The sequence below is a fragment of the Cupressus sempervirens genome, chromosome 4 (genome assembly GCF_028749045.1).
Source record: "Cupressus sempervirens isolate cs-2001-9-10 chromosome 4, ASM2874904v1, whole genome shotgun sequence".
In the NCBI taxonomy this organism is placed as follows: domain Eukaryota; kingdom Viridiplantae; phylum Streptophyta; class Pinopsida; order Cupressales; family Cupressaceae; genus Cupressus; species Cupressus sempervirens.
Window position 1 is genome coordinate 853,367,780 of NC_143121.1, and position 27,682 is coordinate 853,395,461.

Genomic DNA, 27,682 nt, shown 5'->3' on the forward strand with positions numbered 1-27,682 from the left:
AAAGGGAACCCTACCACTTTCCTATGGAGTTTGCAATCAGGAGAAAACACCCTATTGTAGTGCTAGTTAAGGGAAAGATAGTAATGGCTCCTTTTCACAAGAACCTTTCTAGCCAAACAAGAAATCCACTAAGTAGACCACCTCATGTGGATGCCTAACACCCACCACCGGGGCCAAGGGGGTCAAAGTTCCGCTCTTGGGCTTAGTATGGAACTGGCTTGGATTAACTTATTATTATTATTCAAATTTCTTTGAAGCTTATATATATTTATATACATGTACTGATGCTTATTTTGTGGTTGCAGGGTTCATAGGCATAATGAAGAAGTATAGTCGTTGTGCATTGTTAATTTTAGGATCTAATCAAGGTTATGTATGATGTGTTTGCATCGTGTTTGCTCCGTGTCTTCATTTGTCTACATCGTGTCTACTTCGTGCCTTCATGCATCATCTGTCTTCATCGTGTATGCTTTGTGTTTACATGTGTCTACTTCATGCATGCTTTGTGTTTGCTTTGTGTCTTCATACATTCATGTGTATACTTTGCATTCAGATGCATACTACATATGTGACTCTTTTATAGAATAAACGAAGTAATATTACAAGTAAAAATTTGAATATGATCTAGTAGTCAATTTCATTATATAAGGTGAAACAAACATGAAAATGTTTATTGCTTGAGGACAAGCAAATTCAAGAGGGGCGGACTTGTCATGATCCCTCCTAAAGAGAATCCTATAATTATGGGATAAAATATAATAATAATTCATATACTATTCCTAAAGAAATAATATTGATAAACTATATATATTTATGATCTATTTTACTTAATTATTTATATTATTTATATGAATATAATGAAATTATTATTCATAATAATAATATCAATATATACAAGGAATAAACGTTATAATTACAATGTAAATCAATAAGACGATAATATATCTAATTATTATCACATTTAAATTATAATAAATAAGATAAATAATATTAAATATACGTGATATATATATAGTATATATCTAAATACGTATAATAATATATCATTATTTAATATAATGATCTTAGGGTATGTTTAATAATGATATAGTTATAATTTATCATAATATCTAAGATTACATAATATTGTAATAGTCTTTACATAATTTATATAATATAGTTAATATAATAATATAGTTTATAATCATTAAAAATAATATATAATTAATAAAATAATAAAATACCTTATTAATATAATTAATATTAATTTGAAAGGACACGACTCTATGAATATACTCATATATAGAATATATCAACGCATTGGAAAATACATCAGAGAAAAGATATGGAGAAAAAGGGATATAAATTAAAGAAAAAGTCACAAACGAATGACCCCTAAAAGTCATTACAAATGGAAGGACCCGGGAGAAAACATATTTACAATAAGAAACCCTAATGTCCCAAAAAGGGTCATTACAAACAAATTTATACATAATGTAAGACAGAGATGACTTGAATGTTTACAATAGGCTGCTTACACAAGAGTACGTATTTGGAGAAGTACACTTACATGATATCAAAATAAGGAATAGCAGATGTGAATAATATTGTGCTGTCTATAAAACTCCAGATTGAATTAAAACCATGCAGGATGAGCCACTGAGAGTTGAAGACGTGAATCATTATAAATTGATCAAATAATGAAGCCATATGCAGCAGGGTTATTTCTAATTCAGACTTGTTACTATCTAATTCTATAGATGCAACAAAGACCATAAGCAGAGTAAACAAAGGCATCAGTAATAAGACACTTAAGGAGTATCTCAAGCCTGGAGACTTAGTGCTGAATTCTGTATGTACACAGCATTCTGTATGTGCAAAAATTGAAGCAACAAGAAAGAGTATACTATTTTGACTGTGAAGAATATCCATATCCAGAGGCAATAGTCATGTTTGGATGGATGACAACAAGTGATGAAGTTTAAAAGAATAATCTATTGCAGCAATGATACATAGAAGCATCAAAAGTCTTCAAGTCAGTAATAAAAACAATGAGTATGGCTGTGGAATTTTCCTTAAGACCGTTATATTACCCAAATTAAAGAAATAAGGAGTCAAAAGGAGACAATCTTAAAAGTATTTTTTATTCTCAATGATAAGCAATCAGAAACCTGGAAATAAGCTACATTTGGTTCATACGACACAAGCTCGATGAAAGATGCGCATCTTTGTATGAATATGAATACATAATAGCAGGAGATATGCAACCCGATTCACAGATATATCATATAAAGCAATGAATAAAAAAGTAGAAGATTATGTAACTGTTGCCTAAATTTTCACCCCAAGTTAAAATTCAAGTAGAACCTGTTACTTATTTTTCCCACATTTCAAAATCCATTTCTAGATAATGTGCAAGAAAAGGCAAAGAGCACATCTATATCATTTAGCTTATATCTATTGCCAAAACAAATTTTCATTTTCAGAACAAGAATAGTCAAAATGTCCTTTATATTATTCATCGTGATAGATATAATTGATGATTATAAAAACTGAAATGAAATGAAAATGCTGGATGCATATGTAACTCCCACACAAGACTGTGAGAGTAGCCTCTACTACTCTACTGTTAAGTTCCTATATATTCTACACAAATGTAATGAAAATGGAAGAAAGAAAGAATAGATATGTAAGGGTCATGGGTAACCAGTCATTGCCTGTGATGAATGACTGGTTAAGTATCCTCTTGATTGCTCCTTGTCAGCAGCTTCATGCCTTGCATCCAAAGCTTCAGTTGTTTTCTGCAAAAGAGAGAAAAAGGTTTATATCAAAAGATCTAAGCAATGATGATACCTCCTCATGTACATACTTATCTTATTTCAATGCCATTTTTCACATTCGCATAGAACAGAACAAATATCTCAGCTGGTTGAAAAAGGATCAGAAATGCTTTTCTTTAAAAGATCAAGTATGTCAACATCATATCAACAAGGAAATTATACAGATATTTGAAGCAAAAAACCACAAAGATAATGATCTACAATCATGATTGTTTCTTTTGAAAGTCAAAAAGTTACTTCAAAGCATAATGAAGCAGCATCAACATAACAATTTCATTATTTAATCTAATTATTATCTACAGGCATGCAGATCAGATATATGAAAAAAATGACAAAGCATATACATCTAAATGCTGACATAGAAGCATTAATGGAAAAGTTTTCAGCCAAGAGGCACAGTTGCAAAAAAATGATACAAATCTGTTTCAACTAAATGCTTACAAAATGGTGTCTCTTCAAGCTGAAAGCTATCATTCCATGGTGATGTGAGCTGTAGCCACAAGAGAGCAAAGAAAAATCTGCTATTTGTTGACTGAAATTGCCCAAAAAAGGCCAGAAAATGCATAGAGATGCAAGGAGCTTTCAGTTTTTTGCAAGTACAAAACAAAATCGGATCTTTTCCCTTTATGACTTGTTGAAATATATCAGATTTTTATGCATAGGAAAGACTATCAGAGGAAAACTCCATATTTTCTTCATTTTTAAATAAATCTCAGATTTTGCAAAAAGGACTATGTAATGACCCCTACCAATAGGCCACCAAAAACCTCTAATGCTGAACTGAGAAATTTTGTCAAACCCTTGGTATGCAACTGAAGACTACTACTGAAAGTAAATGCTGAACATAGGAAATTACTCAAAACCATATGCCATTCATATATCAACAATTTGCAACAATGCCATACATATTTCAGCCAATAATATGATCATCAAACCCTATGTTGGCAATATAGATAGTCTAAAAATTACAATACTCTTTCACTTGCAAAATCCTAGCCTTCCTTTGATACCAATAATGCCAAATGGCAAACAAAGACAAGTACAATGTAAACTAGTAAAGTGCTGAAGCTATATTTTGTACTTAGCTGAAAACATACATTTTTCAGAGAACATGCCAAATGCCAAATGAGAAGTGAAGAACCTGATTGTAGATGACTATAATAATTTTTACCAATGCTGAAGATGCCAACACCCAAGCCAAAGTCATCCCAAATCTGAAAATGTACTTCCTTGCAAATTTTCGAAAATGTCTAGGAGTTTTGAAAAATTTCTTAAAAATAAATCATGGCATTTTGAAACTCCAAAATGCACCTATCTTTATCTCCTCGATGATAGAAATCCGATGCAAAAATACCCAAAATGATATGCTGAGTAATGAGGAAGATATGAACAAAAATGTGGTTCCAAAGCCCTATCTTGAAATTCTGAAAATTAGATCAGACTTGTAGCAAAAACGAACTAGCAGCTATAAATCTTTCCTCCACCACAATTAAGCCTTCTAAAGATATCCTGCAATCAATCTGTGATTGAAAATGAATAGTCCTCAAAAAATGCCCTCCTTCTATAATTTCGGGTCTGCTGAAAGAAGCCTCCTAAAATTTTGGATCTACTAAAAATGGCTTCCTATAATTTCGGACTTGCTGAAAATGGCCTCCTATAATTTTGGCCCTGTTAAAAATGCCTCCTGAAATGCTGAAAATGGCCTTAGGCCCAATGTTGCCCTAGCTGAAGTGACTGTAGTATCACCTCCAAATGTGCAACCCTTCAAAGGATATTTCACCTCCTCAGTTATGCAAAATCCTTAAGAGACTCCGTTCCTAAGGAAGAAATGATAATCTGTAGACCAAGATGGCGCCACAAATGCTCAAAGAGAAAGGTAGTGTAAACTCAAGTTATGGGATGTCCAAATGAGAGGCCATGTACTCTATTTATTCACTTCTCTAAGAAGCCACTAGAACCTCTAGAAGTATCCATAAAATATTTTTATGAAATCCTTTATAATGCACTTTTATATAAAAAGTAACTTTATAAAATAAAATGTGCAACTCAACTCAAAATTATAACATTTGGCCTCGTATAACACATAATAATAAAAATATAATAAATACCATCTCTCCAAGAGCAAATAAGACCATCCAATCCCCAAATAATCATCAGAATGACTCTCTCACCAAAACCATCTGCCTATTAGAGTCCATGATAGGCAAATCCATTGAAAAAATGACGTCACTAAAGAGGGGACATGACAGACTAAACAACATAAGCCATAAAATTTATCAGATGTTTTAGAGCTGAAAAGGCCATGAAAAAACGTGCCATACCATGATTATATTCAGAAAATAAGAGCAAGAATAGACTTGCTATAGCAGCAGCAAAAACGTGCACAAAAAACACCTAGGAAAGAGCAACGATGATCTTCATATTTCAGCCACAAAGTGCCCAGTTTTTTTACTAGTTCGAGGTCTGAATTTGCCCAGAAAACCCTCTTTTCTTTCATGATGACAACTTTTTTGTCACTTTGAGAATGAGATGACAAAGAAGAACACAGAATAGATTTGCTGTAGTAGAAGAAATACCAGTCAAAGCCAAGGATGCAAGCAAATGATACATATCGAACTACATTTTTTCTTGTAAAAACTCTCATTTTCTTCCTCCCATGGTGGCCCAACAAGAAAGAAAGATACAAATGGCGGCCCAGCAAACAAAACAACAATAAAGCAAGATGAAAAGGTGCCCGGAAATTTGCATTTCGAGCCCAGCAAAGCGCACAACATGCTCTAGAAATGCACAAAGGGGCTTCATCAATGCCTCAACAATTCACATAGGGGTCAGCTTCAACAAAGAAACACAATAGAAGAATGCCAAAGCGACCTTAAAGTGCAGAAGTTCCTTCCAAACCTTCCATGGCGGCTAGGGTTTGGTTGCTACGGTAGAGCCAAGGCTTTTTTTTTCCATTTGCAAATGTTAAAATGAAGCACATTTTGTGTATTTACGAAGTTGCAAAAAACCCTAGAAGCTTCGTGAAAGCTTTGGGCATTTTATGGAAAATGTTTTATTTTCCACAACCTCTCTATTTCTTACCCGTGGATCACCTTTTTATGCCAAGTTTTAGACATTGTAATGCCTTAGATCCTTGTCTAGACTTGTAAGATGGTAAAATAATTATTAAGGTTTCTCAATTTTGTATTTAGTATAACATTTATATTTTAATATTATTATTTTAGTACTTATCAATATTATTAAATGGTTTTTTGAATCCACTTAATAACATTATTAATCTAATTGATATTTATTAAAATTAATAATAATAAAATATAAATATTATAATTTTTTTTATCGTTTATTAATATTTATCTAAGTTACTGATTTGGATGCGGATTCCGAAAGCGGATATGGGATGTGGGGATTTTTTTTTTTGATGCGGATGCGGGAGGAAATATATATATATATAAAATTATATATAATATACAACTATATAGACATATATTAGTATATTTGATATTTCTTGCATTTCTTTGCATTTCTTGATATTATATATAATATATGTAAAGAAATGCAAGAAATATCAAATATACTAATATATAGATATAACAACTGTGATGAGTATTTAGTATTGAAGACCCAGTAAAGACATATAGTCTGCGTGAATACTTTTGGTCAAAGATTTTGATTAGTAGCAAATATTAAGAATCATACATCATAAACAAAGCTGTATCTACATATTGTTTTGTAGTCAAATATTCTAGGCACTAGCAATATCAGAGTTTTGCATTTAAAGAAAACAAATATGTATATATATATATATATATATAACAAAGATAAGTAGTGTGTAAATAACATGAATGCTACAAAGATAAATAACATGAATGAGCTTTACGCTTTTCATGCAGCTGGGCCCGCGGATGCTCCCGGATGCTTCTGGAAGCCCTACGGATGCTGGCCAGAAGCCACCTGCAAGCTCCTGGATGTGTTTCTAGGAGCTTATGGGTGGCTTCTGGCCAGCATCCGCAGGGCTTCTAGAAGCATCCCGCATCCATCCGCATCTGATGTGGAAGCCTCTGCATTTTTGGACAAATCAATATCTAAGATATTTATCATATTATTTATAATTTATTACTTTAATATATATCAAGTAGATTAATAATGCTATTAAGTGGACTAACTATCACTTGATAAACATTATTAATATACTTGGTAAGTAGTAAAAAAATAATAAATCACAAATTATATAATAAATATTGTTAATTTGATATAAGTTTCCATTGTGATGAAATAATTAGATATCTATTTTACCTCTAAAAAGTCAGATAAGGATATTTTGCATAGTTATGACTAAATTCAAAGGGCATGTTGATTAGATGGGATTTCAGATGGAGAGTTATTGCATTTCAAAGACTTTTGGGAGTCTGTTAGGAGATAAGGATGCATTTGAATGGGCATTTATGATGATATTATTTGGCCATGACTTTTGGGCCACTTTTTCCCCTTTCAAAGTCTTTGTAGGGGGGCTAAAAAAGTGTCTTTTTGATTGAGCTTGCCCAAGGGTGGGTGTTTTGCATTTATGATGTAGTTGGCTGTAAAATGCATAAGTATTAAGCTTTGGGATCACTTGTGGGAGGTTCTGATTATGCAAGTAAACTTTTGTGACATATCTTTGTCCCTTGTATACTTTTGCAGAATTTTTTAACTTAGTTTGGAAATTAACTACACAGTGACTAAACCTTTTGGAGTAAGCCTTTTTGTAGTTTTAACCTTATTTTCTTTTTGTATGTTTGTGTTCAATACATGATTGATAAAGATAATCTATGAATTTATCATTCCTCATTGTTTTGTCTCAGCTAGTACCTTTTTATAGAAGTGTATGTTGTTTTTGTGTCCACAATATTGTTAAGTAAAAAGTCTATTTTTCTTAACTATTATTTTTAGAGCCGGGTTGTGAAATAGTCATGCACGCCTATATAGAAAAGAAGTGTTCACCTACAAGATACAACCTTGCAAGATTGAGACTAGTTACCTATTATGTTTGTCATTCTTGGTGTATCACCTTTCCAGTTTATAAGTTCTTTTCGTTTTCCTTCTATCTCTTTTCCTCCTAAGTTTTAAGTTTTTGTTTGAAGAGAAAATAGGTGATAATCCATAAGGAACTGGCCTAAAACTTAGAGATTCATTTCTATTTCTGGTACACCCACTACCCAAGAGTGTTTCCATGTTTCTTAGAGTGACTGAGTTTTAGGTTTCACTCATGGTGCAACTTTAAGAGATAACAATAACAATTTTGAAGTCAATGGCAAAATCACAAAGCGATAGTCTACATGTACTTTTATTCCATCATTGTGAGTCTCTTTAGATGAAAATCATTGCCAAACAAACAATACAAAGCATGAGTCAAAGGCTGTATTAAATCACTCAATAAATACCATGGAGTGATGAAACTTTCACACACATATAGGACGAAGTAGAAGCTACATAAACCATTAGAGATTTTAAGATATAATCACTGACCGAAATGAAGAACGGACCAAGAAAGATTAGAAGTCAAAATAGAAATGAGATGTGAAACAATATACGAGTCTTGTAGAGGTAGCATCAAGGTTGTAAGTGAATTATTTTTTGGGAGGAAGAATAATGTTTATCACATACTGTCAAACCTAAAAGTTATTCACAGGATAATCAGAAATATCGATATGTTTAAGACAAGTTTTGAATATACACATTAAAGGCAATAGAAAACACAATAAGATCTGTATACATCGCTGAAGTTTATATGGGAGCAACAATTTCTGGATATAAATATACAAGAGCTATTATGCCAATAAGATTTATGGAAACAATATAAGAACCTCAATAATCTCATTAAAAGGCTAATATGATTAAATTATTTAAGGGTTGTGATTATATTAGAAGAAAATGTTGATTATTAAGGAGGTGCTATTATTTTTAAGGGATATGACTTTTCAAAATGAAAAGTCACATCCTCTATTGAATGAAATATAAATATAAAGCTATATCATTTCAAAATTGTAAGTCAGTAGATAGATGAGAAGTAAAGGAATAAAATAAGAAACATATATATTCAGATATTTTAATCTGATTTATATTTATCATAATATTGAGGAAGAGGTATATAAAAAGAAGAGCTTATATTTGCAGAATCGGAGGCTGACACCAAAAGGAAAATTATATTTTCAGATTGGAGAACATATCATATTCATCATTAGGTTGAGAAAGCAACTACGTAAAGGTGGAAGTTCAAATTTAATATCATAAGTGGGAGTAGGCACTTCTAGTGGGTTAGAGTCTACAAATTGTGGGAGATGTAGCTTCCAGCAGGTTGGTGCTCGTAAAATTCGAGGTTGGAGCCTCTTATAGGTTGGAGCCTACAAAATTTTGTAAAAGATCAAAGTTGTATAAAAGCATTTAATTTGCCATGGTTTTCTCCCACATTGTGTTTCCACTAAAATTCTGTTATTGCACTCATGTGCATAATAGTTTATTTCAACATTTGAAGTTATTGTGGTGATTAAAGTTTTAAATTGCAAAAGTTGTTATTATATTGATTCACTCGCCCTCTTAGTATAATTGTGTGTTCTTCAGGGATGTAAATGCAAACTTGCAAACTGTTTTACATCTACAAGATGGATGCTAACAGAGACATCGAGGATGGTTGAGACATGTTGTAGACCATACACTCCAGAGGGACAAAGTGGCATGATGGGCACCCTCGATAACATGGAGCATGTATTTAGAGACACATTTCTTCAATTCCCAAGAACCGCTCAATATGAGAGGAAGGAAGAAGAGGAGTGTCAGATGGCGGAGGAGTACATGTTGGTAGTACAATGCAAGGTTTCTATCTAGGAGAAGCTTATGGAGTGGGGAAAATTTCTAATATTCTGGAGGAATACTTAGTGCATGACAAGTGGTGCAATTAGGGAAGGAGACTCAACTTGTAGAGGTAGAGTGTCGGTTGGGAGCCACTATGGGAGAGCTCGAGAAAACGGAGAAAGATTTGATGAAAGTTATCACAGTGGCGAGATCTACTCGAGAGAAACAACTAATAGTAGAGCGCACCTAACAACTCCTTTGACATTAGCTTCTTAGGCTAACATCCTCAACCATTCCAAGAGAGTCCTCTCACCCTCCCTCCCAATAGTTATTACTGTAGTGCATCAACCTATTTTTGCTTTGTCATCTAGAAGGGAATTACTTTTGGGGGCATTGATATTGGCAGTAGTTTTATCAATTATAATAAATTATGTTTTATGTGAAAGGTAATGTAATGACAAATAAGTTCTCAGGTAGTTGTAGGGAACTGACAGTTGGCACCCTTAACCAATCGTTGAGTGCTCTATATTGTGAGATGGTACTGAGAACAAAACTAGTTTTATATGGACATCACATGCAAATAAAAGTCATATCTCTCTATCAATCTCTTATGTTGGGTGTTTTATCTGAATTGCTATGTTATTTATATTTTGTTCATATTCTTGTTTACTTTGAGTATTACCATTTAAATGCATGCTCTGAAGAGAATAAACACTCTTCTTGCTCCTTTCTTCTCTCCTTTGTTTGCTTCATGTCATTCTTTCTCTTCCTCTTCTTCCTCCTCTCTTTGCCCCCTTGTTCTCCTTTCCTGCACCAACATCACGTGCACATTAATAACCTAGTGTTGACATAAACATTGTGTAAGCCTAGCCAGGATTTGAACCTTGGTCACACATAATACAACCACAATACAACCACTTAACCATCACACTATGTGATAAACCCCTACTTGCATATATTTGCAGATTTCTGTTAATTAAGTTATTAAAGACTACACCTTAAAAAAATTATATCTTGTATAGGTTAATGTTAGTCACAATTCTTTGTTTTCTTTGGTGTAAAAAATTGTGTTCTAATAGAATATTGGGAGATATTATTGTGTTCATAAAAAATAGTTTGGAAGAAACAATTTAGAACACTTTGGCTAGATAGTTTATTTTCATGATTAAATGGACTAGTTGCTTTTTCTTTTACCTTGTGAGAATGGGAGTTGTAAAATCATTCAAATTTTAGTGAAAAAAATCTAATATGGTGATCTCAGTTTGTATTTGACTTTTGCGACTGAAATGATAACACTAGGAGAAAACATCACCTAGGATTTGATGTAGTAGATATGTGGACAACATTGTAGGATGATTTTTCAATAAAACATCTATATGTCTTGCTTTAGAATCACATAGATTTTGATGGAAGTAACTACTTTCAACATATATAATTTTCAATTAATTTTAAACTAATTTAAAAGAAATAAATTAGGTACACTAAATGCACTGCCCAAACAACCTTACATGTGTATGAGCATAGAGAGCTTTCCCACTATGTTCAACATGTTTTCTAGTATAACTTGTAAATGTGATTAGTAATGACCTAAATTGCTTTAATATCATGTTAGAAATTAGGATCTTATGATACTAATAATTATGAGTAAGCTACAAAGTAAATAAGATAAGAATTTGTAGTGGAGTAAATCCGACCCTATAGAAAGGAAAACTTTGTTCCTTTGAGGACTGGTTTCACAACACACATTCATATATCTCTAGCTAGGTAAACTATTGAAGATATCTAATCATAGATAAAGAAAAAGAATGTTTTTAATTATAGAAATTGGAAGTATGAAGAATAGGGGGTTCTCGGTCCAAATCTAATTGTCTTGGCCAAGGATGTCAGTGCAGTGCATTTTAATCCCTTATGAACTGTAATGGAGAATACTTAGAATCTAGCAAAAACTTGACTCTATTCTTCAAATTACATGCAAAACCCAAGAAGCCAGAAATATAATAGAAGATACTGAAAAATAGAGATGAATTAAAATGAAATAAATAAAACAAAGCGAACCCTCGTGCGTTTGAAAGCTTCTAGTAAATTTTCACACACACGAGAGGAAAAATGCATGGACAGGTGACTTCATTAGTCACACCTTTTCAATAAGTCCCATTAATAATCTAATAGTTATTAGATTATAATTATTGCAAATGTGATATGCTTAAATAATAAGGGCGGCTTCACTAGTCATTGTTGGTTCCTCTTATGGCTTACATCGGTTCTGGTCGATTGTGTTGCCACTAAAATTGTTGGGGATTGCCGCTCTCAGTTGTCAATAACACCTTCTGAGCTATGTAGTACTTGCTGAACTATGTTCTTGTCAAAATCAAATTGCAATGACCAATTTGTAATACCGTTGCAAAACATCCATTCCTTTTCCAACAAGTGTTCTACTTTTTTTGTGGCTTCTTGAAGTTGTTCCTTCTTTGTACAAGGGTTAGGTACATCACATTCTTCATCAGTGCTCTCATGATTGTTGAAACTATCTTGTCTTGCTCCCCCACTTCGAGCATATTTATACCCTTTTGCTTTGGGTGGTTGTTGTCTTTTTGGTCTCTTGGCTTGTATCATTTGCACTATAATTGTATGTTGTCTTTCTTATCTGGCAATCTCTAACCAAGTGTCCCCATTCGCTATGTTGTTAGCACCGTATGACATGGCATCCTCTCGAGTCCTATTGTATTTGATTTTTTCCTCCTTGTTGATTTCTATAACTACCTAGCAATATAGTGGGTGTTTCTGATGGAACGGATTTTCCTTGTGTGAAGAGTACTTGCATACGCATATTCTTCAAATTATATGGAAACTTTAAGATTGATCTATTACCTAGAACATCTCACTGAACATCAATCTAGGACAATTACTTTTCTTGTGCCCATCAATTTTCCACTCTATAGCTCAATAGTTTCCTTATTGATTCCTTTCTCATCCTTCATTTCTTTTCAGCATTCTCATCATATCTTGCCATAGGGCCTATACTGTTGTTGATTCGTCATTGCTATTATTTTTGGTGCCCTCTTCATTGCTCATCTTCCTCTTTCCTTTGGAGGATTTCTTATTTTCACTCTTGATGTTCATCGCTCTATCGTTGACATTGGGTTACAAGGACAGAGACGTCACTTTTCTCCTTCTTTGAACAACAAGGGAATCAACCCCTCAATGGACCACATCTTCAACCTGCCAGTTGGTTGATTCTTTAACTTGACTAATACAATTTCTAGATCCTATGGTTGTAAGTTTTACATTCTCATTCTTCTCTTGTTTGGTGTTATAAATTTTAGTGATGATCTCATTGCCATATTATAGAAGTTTAAACTAGGCCCCAAACACATTCTTCGGCTTGTCCCAAGAGGTTATGGATGAAGCATCAAATTTTGTTGTAGCATTGTTGGAGATACTCCTAGCCAATAGTCCTTATCCTTCTAACCGTTTTCTATCCAAATAGCCTTGCACATCTTGTAGTGCCTCATAGGATCTTGTGACTCATTCCCCATGAACTTTGACTGTTTCTGTTGATCCACATTCATAGTTGTCTAACGAGTCGCCATCTTTCTTGCCAACTTGCTTACTCGTGTGCTAGACCTAGGTAGATTGTTCTGACTGCTATGTTCTAGTGCTTTCCTTGCACTCTCAACCATGTACGTATCCTCTACACGTTGCTTCCAATGTCCTCAACGCTTTTGGGTGATTTTAGGCTTTGGCTCGTTCTTTTACTTCCTCCATCAGAGGGTCTTTGGTTCAAATACTCCAATTCTAGGTTCTATTATGATGAATAGTATCTTCTTCTTCGTTATCCTTATTCTATAATCCTTAAGAATTGCCTAATTACTTGGTCTTGACCACCTTGTGTCCTCTTCTCACCTTAATTGGGAGCTAAGGGCACAAATCATGCAATTCTGACTCGATTTATTTAAAAACAAGGGTGTCAATTGTTTACTGCTAAATCTGATAAATTACTTATATGAAATAATAATATAGATGGCAGTGCATACGAGATATAGGAGTAATATATGTTTTTACTTACTTATAAAATCATTACAGAGAAGATGCCCATAGATGGTCGGCCAAGGATTCTAGTTCATCTGACTTTGCCAATTCCTCTTCGTTGATGATATACAATGTACATAAAGGACCCAACATTGGCCAACAGGAACACAATTGTCAACCAACCGACACATAACTACCCAAGAGTGACAACAAACTTAATACAGACAATTTAATACATTGCCAAATTACTAATATTATCAAACATAACAAAATGTACTGTATGCTGAGTACATTATATATTTTAGATTTTCGATGAAATGAGTGCATTTTTTATAGCTGCTATACTTGAATCAGTGATTATATATCTCAAATTTGATGTGTTTAGTTAATGTCTAAGCTTGAATCATGCTATATATTTACAGATGCTGTGAACATGGTGGTTATGAATTTTTGGATCATTTTTAACTGTATTGTTACATGGGTCTAAAGTTTCTGTAATTGGCTGAAGAAAACACCCGTTTTACATTTCGTTTTCAGCTTTAGTTTTCAAAAATCAAATTATCATGGTACATGCTTATTCTCTCTTTGAAATAATATATATAGATTGATAAGCTGTTGATAATTTGAGAATTGATGGATATTTTGCCACACTAACAGGTAGAAATATCAAAAATGATGTTAAAAGCAGGCAAACATGTCCTTCAAGGTATACTTTCTTGAAGTTAATGTGAGCTTCTTCTTGAACAATTGGGTCATGTTTAGTAATTTCTTTTTTTCCTTTTTCCCATCTAATTTCTCTTTGCACATGAAGATTTGTTTTGCTTGATTTCATGAATCTGACTACTTATGTGTTTTGTCTGAATAATTTTGTCATCGCCATGCATGTTCTGCAGAGAAACCTGCTGCTCAGTGTAAGTTGGATCTGAAACATTCTCTGGTTGATTTTTGAAAATTATTTCTGAAAGATGCTTGTTAGTATCAGATGTTATTTCTAAAAGCTTTGGTGAGATCTGTGTTATAATGAAACCAAATGCCTGCACACACAAATATTCTGGGCCAAAACATACGATCCATCATCGGCAGAGGTTAAGAGTCAAGATACAGTATGTTGAAGATGGTTACAAAACTGGTGTTTTAATAGAGGTAAGCCAAATTTTTTTTTTTGAAAATCCAACACTAATAAAATGAAGCACCCATCCATATGAAAAAATAAAATTAACATGAACTCATCAGAATGAGACTGAAACATCCTAAATCAATAAAAATCCCGTATGACAGGTAGTTTATTGATTAATCACTACAAATTAATTGATAAAAAATCAATCAAAGAATGAATTGTGTTAATAGTATGGAGTCAAGTGAAACTTGTTTTTACATGAAACAAAATAAGTTGCCTTCAAGGTTTATAATAAACCAGAAATAAGTATATTGATTTCCAATGTTTAAGTGAATGTTGTTCAAATCATATAACTTGCACAAGAAGAATTTAATGGAAATATGCTGCAAATACTTGATTATGCTTGATGATAATAAGCTACTTTGGGAGGGAAAACCTTTAAAAGTCTCCAGGAAAAACATAATTTGCAATAACATCATAATAAGTATTCTCTACATTCTATAAATAGATAATGGAACAGTTATGCCACAGAAACCACCTAAGTTTAGAATAATGCTATATTAATGATCAAATAGCTCATCTAAGAGTTATGGAAGCCACAGGACGACTACTTATATCTCTATGCAGAGAATAGGATTAAGAGCACAGTATGCTCTTTTTGCTGCCTCTTAATACAAATTTTGTCCTTGATGCTGATTGATTGCGGATGCTTTTGTACAAAATTTTCATCTTTCCATGTGGCATCATGATAGGCAAATACTTCCATTTAATGAGGCACTCAGAGATTGTCGCAATCCTTAGCTTTTTTGTGCTTGTTTGGAAAATTAACTCAGCCTTCAAGATGGGTCCTCTTTATACATCTAGCTCAAGTAGCATTGTCTACGTTAGAATTTTGTGCTAATCTGCTTGCCTCTCCATTTTTCTCTGTGCTTTTGCCTTGTTCTCTTTGAGTCTAGAGAGTAGTAACTAGTACCTTTTGCTAGTGCTGACTGTGTTCTTCCATTTTTCTGATCTTTTAGTGTACTTTCCTAGAAGAGGTGAAGGATGATAGATGGTACACTACTGGTGGTTGAATGTCCTAATCAAGATCTTCTTTTGTCCTATACCTCAAAATTACTTGTGCATTTGGTAATATCGAAATCTTTGACTTTTGCAGTTCCAATGATAATAATTGAGCCACATTGCTACCTCTACCCCCTTGTTAAGCATCATTTGCATTTGGTGTGAGCTTACCATTTGTGGATAGTTTGCATGTTAGTTCAAATGTTTTATTGTATGAATGAAAACTCATGATCTCTTTGAAGTTCATTTGAAATGTTCCTAAGGTAGCAAGTGAGTGGACTTCAAAAACTATGTCTACTCCAGCCATTGGGATAGCGACTTAGGGCAATGAAGCATGTAGTGTCTCGTGGTAAGCATAATATTGTAGCATTTCCTCAAATAATTGGCTGTATCTTCATTTGCAATCATAACCTGAAATTTTAGAGTTGGGTAAACAAAATATTTCAATTGTGTTGCCAACTTATGTTGATGAAGTTGAGTCGATCAATATTACTACCTGTTGTTGTTGGTACTTCTTTTCATGTGTCTCATTTTTCTTTATTTTGCTCCCATGTGCTTTTGACCTTATTCATCCAATGCTAATAACTGATCTGATGTATCTCTCGTTGAGTCTGTTGGTCAACATTTGCATAAGTATTCTCCCTCTACATCCCTTAGCATTTTCCACATGTTGGAAGTTGCAAAAATTGCCAAAAAGTCCTAAGTGTGGGAGTTTTGTGTCCAAATTTGTAAGGACTTTGTATTTTTCCGTTTTTGAAATAAGATTCAATAATATATAATAATAAATTTTAATTGCAAAATAAACAATAATAAAATATGATATAATATGATAAGAAATAACTAAATAAACAATAATAAAATATGATATAATATGATTACAAGTTAATAATACTAATGAAAGGTCAAGCGATATGCAATGAAGAGTTGTGACTCCTTCAACATAAGATATAGCAAGGAGGAGAGTTCATTTGAAAGGAGATAGGGAGGAAACAAGAGGAGAGCATAGGAATTAAAGAAGGTTTGAGGTCAAGTGATATGCAATGAAGAGTTGTAACTTCTTCAACATAAGATATAACAGGGAGGAGAGTTCATTTGAAAGGAGATAGGGAGGAAGCAAGAGGAGAGCATAGGAATTAAAGAAGGTTTAATAGAAGAAGAAAGGAATGAGAAAAAATAAAGAAATGACTCTTTTAAAAGCCAGCAATGATGAAAGTTAATAATTATGAAGGCTTGTTTCTCTTCGAAATGGTTGTGATTATGAAGGGTTGTGACTCTTCAAAGAGACAAAATAATGAAGGGTTGTCATTCTATCAAAGGGTAGAAATGACATAGGGTTGCGACTCTTTTGAAGAGTGGCAATTACGAAAGGTTGCGACCATTGCAAAGGGGTAGACACGAGGAAGAGGTGTGACTCTCCTTCAGATTGGAGAAGATATAAAGGAGGGGAGGGTTCATATGAGGAAGACATCCAAGGGATATTAATTTGGTAAATAATATACTATTCTCAAAGTCAACAAGAAAAAGTGGTGACTCGATTCTTATGAAAGGGTGTGAGATTTCCTTTCAATAAAGTACAAACGAGATTTCATTCCAAGCATTCAAGGTGGGCAGGGATTTAAGAGAAGATATATATGAAAATAAGATATAAGAACAGATCAACCTAATCGGCAAGGCAGATCAACCAATCAGCAGACATAATAAGTACTGATAAAAGAAATGGTGACAAATTAATGAGCAGGAGTGTGACAAACGAATTTTCATATCTAAAACAAAGACATTTTATACTAAAACCTCCCAACATTTATATAAATAACTGGATCCTTTTCACATGACAATGACTACTTTTAACAATTAACAAAAAATAACTGTAATCATATTCAAGATCGACTATTAACTATTCATAACTGTAACTTCATTGTTATCTGAAATAAATAGATTGATGACTATCTATCATAACTATAATCATGATCAACTGAAAATAAACATAATCATATTCAATTGAAATAACAATTAAGTATTCCTAACTGTAGTCATGTTCAGCTGAAATAAATAGATTAACGACTATCATATCTTGTATTCGTGATCAATGATTAACAAGCAAAGTAAATGCTTAACAAAAAAGAAATGAACATACAAGCATCATCAGGGGATCTTTTATTTGGTTGTGCAAGCCTCAACATTGGTGAGAGGAGAAGCATTGTCATAGGCTTAACCTCCCAACCTCGGACCATACTTATCCCTCCACATTCTATTATATTAGAATGACCCTCCCTACCTCGGGATCGGGCTTGGGATGCTCTTCAGTCCAACCATCCGAGCATCCTGGTGTTTTGAGTGTCCACTTAGTTATGCTTACATAATTGACGCTACGGACATCAAGTGATCATTAGATGACACATATGCCTATAAACTACCTTGGCCAAGGATTTCCGGTGGGTTCATCGACTCGATCACCACCGCTCGACTTGACAACAGGTTCCATTTCAGGGATAAGCATAAGCTATTAATTAATTCATTATTTAAGTTATTCATGTCTGATTTCTTTTCTATTTCCTTGCAGGTTCATTCCATCTCTTCACCATATGTGGTTTTATAGCCGGTGATTCCCAGGTGCTTGAAAGATTATGAGCTTTCTGCCCTTTTTATTTACACCTCTTCACCATTTCATGGCTACATTGCCGGTGAATCCCAGGTGTTAGAAAATTCATGAGCATTCTACTCTTTATATCCTCTATCACAAATTGCGACAATATAAAACATATTTTCTTTGAGATCAACATTACTCTTTGGACAGTATTTCCAGTTTAGATTTTAATATTCTTACACCTGGGTTGTATCCAATTGACTTAAGGAAATTAAAGGAAAGAGGACTAATAATAAGGACATTGAGTAAGTAGCAACTCATATTGAAAATAGGTCTAAAATGATAAAATCCTAGATGCCTAACTGGCTGCTTTGGAAGAAATAAAAATAATTCTGAAAAAAAGTCATATCATGACCTGATGTAACGCTGGATATGCTTGAATCCTTGCAACCCAAATTTGGAATCTGTTCTCCTTTTGTTGCAGATGTCCCAATGCAGTTACTCCAAGTCTAGGTTCTTACAACAGATTTACTATTGTATTGGATGCTCAGCCTAGAAGTATAAAATGGAAAACTTGGCTTGTGGACTGTTGTGGATTCGAATGCTAGAGATGTCAATAGAGCACAAATCATAGTGGTAAAGGAAGGTTGAAGGTAATACGGATGCAAAGTTTGAATGTCTTAATACGGCAAGGCAGACGAATATATAAAGAAAATTGCTGGACTTCATTCACGACTTAAATTAAAAGGAAGGTCGTGCCTTCTTGGCTTCCGCTAGTTATGTAACATATCTCAATTCAACTTACCAAGTGTTTAAATTGATAAAGAAAGAGAGGGAAAAATAAAAGGTTGAAGAAGGAAAAAAAAAAGTTGGAAAAACTATAGTTTCAAATATTTATTATTATAATATATACTTATGCACGTTCATGTAAGTATATTAATGGGGTGACATCATTAGATTATGTTATTATAATTTATTGGTGCCATTTCATTTTTATATTTGTGTACATATGTAAGTATTTATTATAATAATATGATGAAGATCAATTAAAAATCTCTTGAGGTATGTGTTATATTTTAATTTAGATTATCTTATGTTTTCTTAGATTATTTTTCTTAATAGCTCATGCGGTCCCAAAAATGTGTCATATGATGAAGTTGTTGCGTCCTCTCCAAGGGAGTTTAAGGTCATACTTGCTGATCTTATTGATTGAACTTAAGCGAACATCCCATTCCAATGATCCTGTTTAGCAATGCTTTCCCCCTCTTCATCTTCTGCTGCAATCACCCATAAAAACACTTTTCCCATAATAATAATTCCCTAATATTTCATAAAAAGGTATTAATCGTTATTTTAAATCAAACAACTGCTAATCACCTAATAACAATTATTGGTTATCAACCATCTAAATTAACAGTTAATACAACGTTTATAAATAACTACCTATTTCACATGATCATTAGAGAATAATTTGTTCAATCCAATGGTTATGGACAAGTTTAAAACTAGGTCAAAAATTTGGGATGTAACAAGGAGTAAGGTTTAAGACATAAATGATAAAAAGGAAAGCAGTGATGGATGTAATTAAGCAAAAACTGTAATTGAGGGGAGCACTTCGCTTAATGTTCAACAATTATGGAATAGCAATGGTCATAGTGAAAAAGGGTTGTTAACAAACGATATGTTAATAAAAAGGATTATTTCAATTCAGGTATACATTCCTTTTCAAAGAAAGGTAAAGATATAAAAGTAGAAGACTTCCTTGAAGAGAGGTCTTGGACCAAGGATCCAGATCAGTTCATCAGACATTATCAATCATCAATAGCAGAAATATGTACTCAGCAATGACATCACTCCATCAAATAAGAGATAGATAGAGTGGATGAAACATAAATGAAGAATCAAGGGTCAATCATCTAGTGGTTAGATATATACAATCAATCATCCAAGCATTGAAGCAATCTGAAATAAAGTACACCAAAAGGGTAAAAAACAATCTTTTTAAAGGGATAACAAATTTAGGGCACCTTGTTATAGTAGGAAGAAGGGAGAATAGTGAGAAGGGCACCTTATTGTATTGTGAAAGTGAGAGAATGGCTAAGGACACCCTATTGCAATTTGCTTTCAATCCTACATTTAGGTATTTTTGACGAATCCAAAGATGTCCAACCATGTAAGAATGGAGGGGGATTGTATGGAGGGAGAACAACTGTCTTAAGACACCTTACCATGTCTCCTTATTCCATATCTTATGTGTCTTAAAAGTTTTAAGACACCTTACCATGTCTCCTTATTCCATATCTTATGTGTCTTAAAAGTTTAAAAACACCTTACAAGAGGGGCCTTAAGGTGTAAGAGAAGTGTGGCAAGCGGGCTCGTAAGTAGGCCATCCTAGTACCATGCTAGAGAACACATGCTAATTCTTTTTGTTTGACACATACTTTGGATTCATTGCAAAGAACACATGGTTATAGTAAGAAGGGGGGTGAGGTGACTCAGTATAATAATGATTTTTACCAATTTAAACTTTATCAACCACACTATTATTATTTAATAAATTCCAACAATCATGCACAATAGAACACAATAACACAATGTTTACATGGAAATTCTTTTAGGACAAAACCATGACAAATCTGTTGAGTTTCTCAGATTGCTGCAAATGTAATTACATTGCCTTATTGGGTATGTGTTTTTCAAATGACAACGATCTCTTATTTATATTGAGAATAAGCCATGAAGAGACATGTCCCTTCATGGGACATGTCCATTTGTTAATATTAATATAATAACAAATTCAATCATAGTTATATATATTATTATATTAATTTCTCTCATATAAAAATAGCTTATATGTCATATATGATGAACACATATATATAAATTATATCTCATATATAATTATATATAGGTTTATCCGAATGAAGCTACCAAACATCAACACTCCCTCTTAGCTAGGGAGGATAAACACAAGACAAATATTACAACATTGGTAATATTAGGAATGACAAATTTTAAGGATATCTTTGATCAGAAGATATCCACCATTTTGATATCACATTTGATATCATGAGTATTGGCCTCCAGAAAATTAACATATAATATTCACCAGTTACTCACATTAATGGTCTACATAATATTAACACATGATATTCACCATTTTGAAATCACTAGTATTGGCTTCTAGAATATCAACATATGATATTCATTAAATGCTCTGAGTAATGGCCTGCAAAATATCTACATATGATATTCACCATATACTCAATAAGGTTTGATATCACATTTGATATCCTGAGTATTGGCCTCCAGAATATCAACATATGATATTCACCTAATACTCTTTGAGTAATGGCCTCCAGAATGTCAAGATGCAAGATATTTACCAGGTATTGTGAGTAATGGCCTCCTGAACATCAAGTCGCATGATATTCACCAAGTACACCATGTAATGGCCTCCAAAACATCAATTTGCATAACATTCACCATGTACTCAAAATGTTTATAAGGTATATGCACACGCATTCTCATAATGCATACCATATAAATATCCACCACGCAAAGTATAATCTATAATGATCTGCATAGACATCGTAAGATATCCATCGTAATAGAAAATTAAGTTATTGTAAGATGGTCACCTTTCAATAACTTCTGCAAATACAAGTGATAATCATTTGGAAGTCGTCACTTCCTCATGATGTACACAACGGATAAGTCACACACAAGGACTTTCAAACTCCCTCTGAATATAAATTATTTGAGTTCCTCATTCAAAATTTCCTTTGAAGAAGTGTCAAACTCCCTTTGAGTCTCCCTTTTCCCGCAAGAGCATCTTTGGAGAGAAAAGGATCAAGGAAAATAGCTCTTATAATAAAAATCACTTTTAATAATTATTTTAAATAATAATATTTAATTGTGATATTGCTATCAGGATATAACTGTGTAATTTTTGAGTCAAACTCATTGACCCATGTTTCATGAGTAGTGATTCAACATGAATCCATCTCTCATGAGAATAAATGGAACATTTAACACTCATTGGATCTAGGTGATGCGCACAGAGGTGTAGCACTGGGACTTCCTGGAAGGTCAGCCATCCTAGTACTACTCTAGCTTGAGCGTGCATAACTATGAAGTTCCATCCATGGTTAAACCCACTTTGCTTGCAACCCCATTTGCAAAACCTTCACCAAGTGTTGTGTCTTATGAACCATTCATTAGAAAGCCCCTTAAGCTCATCAATTGATAAGTAGGAGATAATTTCCACAACAAATCAAATTGTGATATTGCTATTAGGATTTAATTGTGTAGTTTTTGAGTCAAACTCGTTGATCTATGTTTCATGCATAGTGATTCAACATGAATCCATCTCTCTTGAGAATAAATGGAACACTTAGCACTCATTGGATCTAGGTGATGCTCATAGAGGTGAAGCAAACGGAACACTTACCTCCTCTTTCAATTGAAGACATTGTGAACAATATTGTACATGATGAAAATTACAATACAATAAGGTATAGGTACTCACTCACGAATGAGAAATATCAAAACAATGTTATTGGTGTTGTTCTACTTAGCTTAAGGACATACAATAGAACCCAAGAAAAATTAAAGGATCAGTTGCCAAAAAGTTAAAACCTATCATTTAGAAAAGATGGCAAGCTAGGTTTGCAAAACTCAAATTTTTTTTTTGGAAGATGCACTAATTAAGGTTATGCCAAAATATATTCCATCAGAGAGGAACACATATGTGGAAGCCTACATTTAAGAATTCACCACTCAAGCAAACATTTCATTGGTTATCACTGGTAGAGAGAGAGGCTTTTGAACATGCAATGAGCTGTTGGAAAGCCGTAGCAAAAAAAATGGAGATACTCTGCGTACAAAAGAAAGCAGAGCAAGCCAAAGCTCAACTTCTCCATTGGATTGATCCAAAAGGAAAGGGCAAGTACTCACAAAAGGAAAGCAGAGAAAGAATATTGTAAATCTTGTTACAAGGTACCTCCTAGAAGGAGAGTTTAAATCCTTTAACAAGTTAGCTTTAACAAGCTCATGTAATCCTAACAGGCTACAAAACATTCATAATTGGATGTATTCCCAGAAGGAATGACTATAGCTCTTAATTGGGTAAACTTTTATCTGTAGTAAAAGGCTAGTGGATATATTATCCCCATTGTGGTCTTTATCCTCTCATCGAGGGTTTCCATGTAAAAATCAATGTCACTTGATGTATGCTTTTGCGTGTGAGATTCCATGATTTTACCTTATTGCATTTATCTTTATTTTATCAGTTAAGTGGTTATTGTTATGTTTTGTAAGAATATTAGTTCAAAAGACCGATTGGAGTGTTCATATTGATTCACCTCCCTCTCAGTACCAGTTGGGACCAACATAGACATCTTAAGGAGATACTGAGTATTCTAGAGTGAATTATTGCATGCAAAAGAATCAAATGTGATTTTGGCATGACAAAGTTTTTTTATGTCTTGGCCGTATTATTAATGTAGATGGGGTGAGAGTTGATCTAAAAAATATTAGAGCCATTGTTGAATGGCTAACTCCTACAAACCTCAATTATCTTAAGGGGTTCTTTGAATTATGTGGGTTTTATAGAAGCTTTGTCAAAGGCTATTCAAAGGTGGCAACTACACTTACCAATTTGACAAAGAAGGGAGCCTTTGTATCTTGGGGTCATCTCAGAAATGTTGTAAAGTAGATCATGTCTACATGTTATGTTTTAGCACAACTTAATTTCTCCAAACTGTTTGAGTTGGAGTGTGACACATTAGGAGAAAGTATTGGTCTAGTGTTGATGTAGGAGGAGCACCTCGTAGCCTTTGAAAGCAGAAAATTGGGAGGGGTAAAAAAAAATCTATTCCATTTATGACAAGGAGATATTGGTTATTATGCATGCATTGGCCAAATTCAAACCATAGTTGGTAGGAGACAGGTTATCAAAATTGATCATAATAGCATCAAGTACTTTACGAATCAGAGATATCTCAACCACAGGCAATAAATATGGGCCAAAAAGCTACAAGTATATGACTTTGACATTGAGTATGTCAAGGGGAAGAAGAATGTAGTTGCTGATGCACTTTCACGGAGACTACACTTGTGTTCATTAGTGGAGATATGTTTTGATTAGAGGGAGTTGTTTACAATTGATTATGCTAAGGATCCATGGGCATGGGATTTAGAAGGCACCACACAAGGTGATAGGTTTACAATAATTACGGAGCTCATATTATACAAAAGGCATAATCTATGTAGTGCCTTCTTAGCTTAAGGTGAAGTTCTAAAGAAATTTCATGATGCACCAATGGCTGGCCACTTGGGATTATTTAAAACTTACAAGTAGGATTGGGAGAGACTCACTTGGAAGAGACTTAAGAATGAAGTCCTCAACTACATTAGAGAGTGTCCTACTTGTCAACAAAACAAGAATGAACATACTTGTCTATCTAGTTTACTCTAGCCCTTACCAAAACAAATCAAAAGTGGGAGAGCATATCAATGAATTTCATCATAGGGTTGTCCAAGGTTAAAGATAAGGATTGTATTTACAATGTGGTTGACAAACTAACAAAATTTGCACATTTCTTTGCTATAGAAGCCACATATACATCAACCCAAGTGAATGAATTATTTTTCAGAGAGGTTATTAGACTGCACAAGATGCCCAAAAACATTGCGAGTATCGAGGATATGAAGTCTCTCATTTTGTTCTGGCACTAGCTTGTTAGGTTTAGTCGACAAAACTTACTTCTAGTACTATTTGACAAACAAATGCTTGAATAGAGTTTGTAAAAAAGTGGGTTGAGGGATATCTTTGGAATCATGTTTCAAAGCAGCAAAAGGATTGGATGAAATGGTTACACTTGGGTGAGTATCATTATATACCACCTATCACATGTCCATTAGGATGTCACCATTCATGGCCTTGTACGGGTGTGCGGCTCCTAACTTCATGGATTCGCTCTTCAAGGGTAGCAGAGTGCCAAAGGCTAAATATTGATTGAAAGAAAGTTGAGATATCTTGAGTTTACTAGAAAAAAACCTAAAAACAAGCCAAAGTCCACAAAAGTTTTATATTGATTAGCACAAGATAGGGCATGGTTTTGAAGTTGGTGACATTGTGTATTTTGAGCCTTCAACCTTACAGGTAGTTAACACTCAAGAGGAGTGGTGCAAAAAAACTTAAGATGAGGTTTTATGGGCCATTCAAAGTTTCTTCTTGCATTGGATAAGTTTCGTATGAGCTTATGCTACCGACTAATGGCAGAGAACATGTGTTCCATGTTTCTAGGCTCAAGAAGGCCCTAGGACACAATGTGGTTCCATTATCAGAGTTAACTCTCTTGATGAAGAGGGGAAGTTGATATTGATTCTTGAGGCCATCGTATATACCAAGCAAAGGATAATTTGGAAAAGGGTTATTACATAGTATCTAATAAAATAGAGGAATATACTAAAGGAGGATGTGACATTGGGAAATGAATAGATTTTGCAACATCTAGAAGTGAAATTGCTTGAGGACAAACAAGTTTTGGAACAACATATTGTAATGTCCTCTCTCTAGCTTGTGTGATGCAATGTTGTTTTTAGCCTATTCTGCTAGCCGAGGTTTTATGGACAATTCAAAGTTTCTCATTGCACAGAGAAGTAGCCTATGAGCTTGAACTGCCAACTAATATTAAAGTGCATAATGTGTTCCATGTTACCAGGCTCAATAAGGCCCTATGACACAATGTGGTTCTAATATTAGAGCTATCCCCCTAGATGACAAGGAGGAGTTGATATTGACTCTAGAGGCCATCATAGATACCCAGTGAAATGACGCTTTGGAGAAGGATTATCATATAGTATTTGATAAAATGAAAGAATCTACCAGTGGAGCATGCGATGTGGGAAAATGAATAGATTTTGTATCATTCAAAATTGAAATTGCTTGAGGACAAGCAATTTTGGGAAGGACAGATTGTAATGTCCCCTTTCTAGCTTGTGTGATGCAGTGTTGTTAGCCTATGCTGCTATGGTCTCGTAGGCTAATAGTGACAATTGAGTTATCTTGGTGACATTTGTCATAGCAAATTTCAGTTATAGTCAGCTGCAAGGCATTTTAGAGTTTCTGAATACTTAGTCTTTAGTAAGTTGGTGATGTTAATTGACATAGTCAGATGACATTTTTAGTAATGCCAGTGGAGTTGGCTTTGATACGCATCCTAAGGTTTGAAATAGTTCGGAGCTATTAAATTAAATAATTACATATTATTTTAGAATTAAATAAATTATTTAATTATTTTAATGTACTTTATAAGGGACTATAGGAAGGCTAAATATTTAAAATTAAGTGTTCAGTTCAAAGCATGGGGGAAAAATATTAAATGGAAGCATTCGTGGAAAAATAGTAGAAAAACATTCGCAAAACAATAGTGGAAAAAAATCATGAAAAAATAGGGGAAAAAAACATTCCCAAAAAAGTAGTGGCAAATGTAAAATCCCTAAAACAGACAGAGAGGCAAAAAAGGGTGCTTTTTTAAAAAAGAGCTTAGAAAGCGATTGGAAAAAGTTATTTTATCTAGTCCCACATGCATGGGTGAACAAGGTTCAACATCTTGGGAGTGGTATAAAAGCAAGTTTGTGGAGCTCATTTTTTTTGCATGCTTGGAGATTTGAGAGTTTGTTTGCAGGAGATTATTTCTTAGAGGTTTGTGAGGACAGAAACCCTCATGAGCAACATTCTCCATGCTGTTGAAAGAAACAGTCAGGAGAATCACCTGATCCTTTCACATAGGAAGTACGGCTGAATTGATCATTCAAAGTTCAGATTTAGAGGGGTTTGCACTGGTGTATCAGCCAAGGAGAAGATCAACTTGAGGCGAACTTTCATAGATATTGTTAGTGCTAGGATTACATTGCTGACTGTCCCATTTTGGAGTTTGTAAAATGCAGATTTTGTGAACAGAAAACACATTTTCATTGCTGCAATTTGTGGGTATGTGTTACCTAGATAATAAAATATATTTAAGGATCTGGGTTGTCATTATTTTGAAGAGAAAATGTATATTGAAGTATCATTTAAATTTGGAATTTCAGCAGTGTTGTTTCTGAAATTTATTGCGTATTTGTCTCAGTTAAAGTTAAGCAAAGTTATATTCATATATGCACTATATTTGTGATTGGAAAAACCCATTCCCAAAACACAACAATTCAGTTCAAACCAAGAAAACACCAGGCATA

The 27,682-nt window shown here is 33.8% G+C and overlaps 1 protein-coding gene across 3 annotated transcripts in view; it reads left to right on the forward strand.

The window, feature by feature from the left end:
• The window catches only part of LOC149564064 (NAD(P)-binding Rossmann-fold superfamily protein), a 179,976-nt gene that overhangs the window by 105,462 nt on the left and 46,832 nt on the right, over positions 1-27,682 (forward strand). For all 3 annotated transcript variants that reach the window (XM_089827159.1, XM_089827158.1, XM_089827160.1), the window contains 2 exons: positions 14,331-14,379; positions 14,567-14,584. In XM_089827159.1, the coding sequence (XP_089683285.1) occupies positions 14,331-14,379; positions 14,567-14,584 (67 nt within the window). The remainder of the gene's footprint in view (positions 1-14,330; positions 14,380-14,566; positions 14,585-27,682) is intronic.